The sequence below is a fragment of the Trichechus manatus genome, unplaced genomic scaffold, assembly GCF_000243295.1.
Source record: "Trichechus manatus latirostris isolate Lorelei unplaced genomic scaffold, TriManLat1.0 scaffold00003, whole genome shotgun sequence".
Lineage (NCBI taxonomy): Eukaryota > Metazoa > Chordata > Mammalia > Sirenia > Trichechidae > Trichechus > Trichechus manatus.
Window position 1 is genome coordinate 5,896,399 of NW_004443939.1, and position 5,873 is coordinate 5,902,271.

Consider the following 5,873-nt stretch of genomic DNA (forward strand, 5'->3'; position numbering starts at 1 on the left):
CCATTAAAAACCCTATGGAACATAGTTCTACTCTGACACACATGGGGTCTCCATGAATTGGAGCCAACTCTATGGCAAGTGGACTGATATACTCTGTTAGAAGTCTGTTAAATTATCTGTGTTTTTAAAAATAACTTTTATGATTGTGTGAGAATTTGGAAAAACAGGTCTTAGAGAAGAATTAGCCTGGGTATTTAGGGCTGGAGGTGGAGGAGGTAGAACAAGAATGGTGCCCAGATCCTTGCTGAGGTAACGGGGAGCAAGGTGGTCCTTCCTGTGTGTAGGAAGCCTTGAAAAAAGGAAGGTGAGATGTTCAGGTGAGGTATATGGAGTCTGCCTGTGGGCTCCTCAGGGAAAGCTTCCTGGAAAGTCAGCTGGATGGATGAGTCTAGTCACGAGAGGAATTTGTTGTCTATCAGTCCATCCTCAGACTGTCACATCATTCTCTCCACATCAAAATATACAGTCAACAAATAATACCCCTTCACTTACAAGAGAAACAACACAATAATTCTTAGTATACACACCTCAGGTTGGTCAGAGCCGCCCCTCGCCATCTGTTCCAAGGACCAGACTCTAAGCCTTCTCCTGGGTAGGCCGTGGATGTAGGATAGGGACTGGTCTCCAGTTGGTACAGAGCTGCAGTAGACATTTGCCTGATTGGCAGTGATAAAGAGACCAAGACAAATTAGAGTAAGGAGCAGAAAGGAGATAGAAGGGAGAATACGAGTGAGCCAACCAATTTCCTAAAACACATTCTCAGTTCTATATAAAACTCAGTCCACTTAACGTGGCCTTTGAGTCCCCAAAGAAGAAAGCGTCTTTCAAAACTAATTTCAGTATTATGCGATTAACATGTTTGGCAAAAAAAACAAAACAAAACAAACAAAAAACATTAACAGTTAGATACTGTTTAATTTGTACAACAAAGAAGTTATCTGTGACCAAAAAAAAAAAAAAAGATGTTTAAAGGCAAATATAGGGTTCTTATTACAAATAAGGGCAACCTTAAAACTGTTGGCATTGAGCCAATTGCAACTCATATCAACCTATAGGACAGAGTAGAACTGCCCCATAGGTTTCCCAAGGAGCAGCTGATAGATTTGAACTGCTGACCTTTTGGTTAGCAGCCAATCTCTTAACCACCACGCCACCAGGGTTCCAAGGCTGATTTAATTAGCAGGTTTAGGGAGGGAAACAAAGGCAATTGTGAGCCTCGTCAAAAATGGAATAAAAGAGATTAAAATGCCAGAATATTACATCCCAAGAGCAATGTTATTACAGGTTATAAGAGAATGAGAGAGCACTGGTGGTGCAGTGGTTAAAGCACTTGGCTGCTAACGGAAAGGTTGGTAGTTTAAAACTACCAGAGACTCCGCGGGAGACAGATGTGGCAGTCTGCTTCCTTAAACATTTATAACCTTAGAAACTCTACAGAGTAGTTCTACTCTGTCCTATAGGGCCACTATGAGTTGGAATCAATTTAATGGCAGTGAGTTTGATTTTTTTTTCTTAAGAGAATGAATGATGGAACAAGGATCAACGATAAAAAATCCCATTCTCTCTTGCTCTGACTGTGGTCATTTTTAATATCAGGTAACTGAAAGGAGACATCATCAGAAGGACTCACTGAAAATTGTCTACAGCCAATTGATAGTCATGTTGAATAATCCGTCAGTATGGATAGCAACTACAGATGCTTTATAATCATGAAACATTTTAAAGAAAAATCAAGGGGCCCTCTAGAGTAGGCAGGGAGTGGCAGGAATGACCAAGGATTGTAGGATGGGCATAAGAATGGTTACTTATTGGCCACATACTCTGCATGAGGCACCAGATAGGGCTTTGCTCACGTCATTTAATTGAATCCTTAGAAGAACCCCACGAGGTAGGGAATATTAGCACATTTTTATACCTGGAAAACTAAAGTTTACAGAAGTTAAGTAACTTTATTCTTTTATTTAACACATACTTATGGTTTGCCTGATCTGGGCCAGACACTGTGCTATGTCATACAGTGAACCAAACAGACCTGGCCCCTGCTGTCACAGAGCTTGCTGATAATAGGAGCACAACAAGTTAACGTGACCATACAATATGGGGTAGGGGGTGGGAAGATAAGGGCCGCTATCAGAACAGCTTATGAGACCACCTAACCTGAACTTGGTGGTGGGGAAGGCCTGCTGGAAGAGGTGACATGTAAATCTAGACTTGAAAGATGAGTTATGTTTAGATTTGATAGGCTAAGGAGTGGGGAGGAAGAAGGAAAAAAGAAGAAAGAAGATTGAAGAGCTGGATTTAGAAAATCCCAAATGTGTGTGCATATAAGAGAGAGATGGATGGTTTCAGAAGATTAAAATTAGCTTATACTTTAAGTGGTGGGAAGAGCAAAAAAATAATGCTAGAGAGGGAGGCAGGAAAAGATGGTGAATGGCCTTGTAATCCTTGTTATTGTCTCTGCTTTATCCTGAGGGCAATGGGGAGCCATTGAAATGTTTTCTGCAGAGTATTGACTGTATCAGTGTTATGCACTGAATTGTGTCTCCCCCAAACTCTTGCCCCCCAAAAAAGATGTTGAGTCCTAATCCCTGTACCTGTGAATGTGACCCTGTTTGGAAATAGGGATTTTCTTTTGTTAACGTGGTCATAACGGGAGGGTGGGTCTTAAACCTAATCTGTTTTGAGTGGTGCATTATAAAAAGGGAAAACAGACACCGAGAGTCACGCACACAAAGAAAGACACCACATGAGGATCCATCTACAAGCCAAGGAATGCCAAGAAAGGCTCGGGTCTGCCAGAAACTGAAAGTGACAAGGAATGTTCTTCTACAACGGACAGAGGGAGCATAGACCTGCTGACATCCTGAATTTGGACTCCTAGCCTCCAAAACTGTAAGACAATAAATTCCTGTTCTTTAAAGCCACCCACTGGTGGTATTTTTGCTACAGCAGTGCTAGGTTAACTAAGACAATTGGACTAGTCCAAAATTTACTTCCTATAATTTGTGCAGACAAGAGTCAAGCTTTGCTCTTTACTATTCCCCTAGGATGAGAGAGATACAACATTTTGACCACAGAGCAATTGCACTCTGAAAAATATTTGCTTAGGTGTTTTAGACATTCTTCTGACATATTGTTATCAGAACAATATATTTCTTGGCAAGTTATTTGCAATATAAAATATTGCCATTTTCAGTCATATATAAACAATTTTCTGCCTCTGAGAATTGATACACTTCTAGATTATGGTGTTCTAAAGAAGCACTCATCAATACTTCATTATTACAATAGAGTCAATTTGTTCTTTGGCCCACTTTAATTTAAACACCAAAAGTTATTGAATTCCTTTATCCTCAGCACTACATATAGAAGTGAACAAGGCAAGTATGATTCCTGCCCTCATAGATCTTTTTGCCTTGACATCACATTCTAAGGAATGGGGGAAAATACAGTATGTTGTCTTCCTAGGAATGCTGTGAAGAATGTATTTAAAATATTTTAAAAATTCTAAAAGTATACTATATATTTGTTATTTTTGTGTGTCTCCTTCCTATAAAATATGAACTCCATATGGGCCATGACTCTGTCTTGTGTACTGCTGACTCACAGCATGGAGAACACAGATGAATCTGCTGAGTGAATAAAGAAACTGAGAGTTACAGATGTTGATGATGTCTTGTGCAGGCCAAGTGCATGTTGGGCTTTAAATTTCTCCCTTTGCTGATAAAAATCATCATTGGCTGTTGCTTTTCAACAGCAAAGAGTGTCCCCAAAATGTCAAGAAGATATAATGCATAAATATTGCTTAAGAATCACTCTATGACCCCATGAGTTTCCAGAATATCTACAGTCTCTGATACTACAGGCTTCTCTAATTTGCTTTACTTTTGAATCACAAAATACTGCTTGGAGAAGACACAATATCCTGAAATGACTTCAGTCAATGCAAGTTTTGTGATGTTTACCTAAAAGAACTGGTACAAATGAAGCATAGAAATTTAACACAGATTTAGTAACTCTTCTTGGGGTGTTGAAATTTGCAAGTGTTGGAAGTGTAAACAAGTTTTTAAAGATTGCTTATAAATAAAATGACTTTAAGTGGGAATCATTAATACTCTTGTACAAGACAAGTGCACACAACAAATTCTCTTACTATGCACTGGATAGCTGAGGATTGGAAGAAAATTTCCAGAGACAGCGAAAAAAAAAAAAAATACAAATTGGAAAGCTCTTGTTTCTCCAACAACTTAGACCAAGGTCTTAATGTGTTCTAGAAAGTGTTAAATGGCTCAAAAAGGAGCTCTGGTGATAATGAAGAAAACAATGAGAAAGATGAATGTGAAAAGTTTGAATAGGATTTTCTAAGAAATGTAGAATTAGAAAAAGTTAATATTTCCAAATTGATTTTATGCGTAATATGTGATTTACGTCTTAAATTAATATAAATATTATAAGTAATCATTTGAATATTTTATTTACATTTGTAAAAACTTATATTTTAACTTTTTATTATGTCAAACTTCAAATATAGGCACTGGTAGAGAGAACAGTATAATGAAACTCCATATACTCATTGCCCAACTTCAGCAATTATCAACGGACAGTCTTGTTTTATCTATACCCACACCTGCATACTCCCCACCAGAAATGAAGTGGAATCCAGGTAGCTTATTATTTCTGCATGTATCTGTAAAACAGTGTTCTCAAAACGTGGTCCTTGGGCCAAATGCCTCAGCATTACCTGGCAACTTGTTAGGAATGCAAATTGTTGAGACCCACTGCAGATCTACTAAATAAGGGAGTTGGGCTCAGAAGTCTAAGTTTTAATAAATGCTCCAGTATTTCTGATGCATGTTAAAGTTGAGAACCACTGGCCTAAGGATAAGGATTCTTTTTAAATATAACTCAATAACATCACACTAAAAAAATTTTTATTACTAACAGTAATTCCTTAATATCATCAAATATACAGTCAGTGTTCAAATTCCCTCAAATATCTGATAAATCTTATTTTTATAGTAGTTTATTCAAAACAGAAACCAAATAAGATCCATATATTGCAACTGGTGGTATTTCTTGTCTTTTTAAATTTTTAGTTCTTCCTTTCTTTCCTTTCTTCCCTTTTCCTCTCTTCTTTTCTCTTTTCTCTCTCTCTTTTTTTTTTTTTTGTTGTTGTTGCAATTTTTTACTTGCAATGTGTTTAATGAAGAAGCTATGTCTTCTGCACCATAGAGTTTCCCACAGTCTGGATTTGGCTGATTTCATCCCATGATGTTTAGCATTTCCCTCTTTCCCTTATATTACCTGTAAAATGGTAGATAGATCAAGAGTCTTGATCATCATCAAGTTCAATTTTTTTTTTTTAGCAAGATTATTTGATAGGTTCCCCCATGGAAGCAATTTTCTTTGGTTATCTTTCTTTATATGATGTTAGCAGGCACTGATACTCATTACTTAAGTCTATTATTCATTAATGCTTTGAAAAATGACAATATTCTTATTCTGTCATTACTTCTTCATTTATTGATAGGAATACTTCTATAAAAATAAACTTTCCCTCATCAACTAGTTACCTAAGATACAGTTTGCATAGGAAAGGCAGACTGAATAAATGCTTGATTCTTTTTTATTTACTGTATTCAAAATAATGAGTTTGTAGTTCGTTTCCTAGCATTCTTCAGAGGTGAGCAATGAAGTTTTTTGTTTCTTTGTTTTTAATCACTATGAACTCATGGATATATTAGATATTTCAACATATTGCAATTATTGTTTTTTTTTTTTAATATTTTATTGTACTTCAGGTGAAGGCTTACAGAACAGATAGTTTCTCATGTAACAGTAACACACATGCTGTTTTATGACATTGCTTAACA

General features: G+C 36.9%; 1 protein-coding gene across 1 annotated transcript in view; it reads right to left on the reverse strand.

Annotated features, from left to right (window-relative positions):
- The window catches only part of CUNH1orf87 (chromosome unknown C1orf87 homolog), a 95,894-nt gene that overhangs the window by 58,520 nt on the left and 31,501 nt on the right, over positions 1-5,873 (reverse strand). Inside the window, exon 3 of the mRNA XM_004369126.2 lies at positions 528-663. Within this exon, the coding sequence (XP_004369183.1) occupies positions 528-663 (136 nt within the window). The remainder of the gene's footprint in view (positions 1-527; positions 664-5,873) is intronic.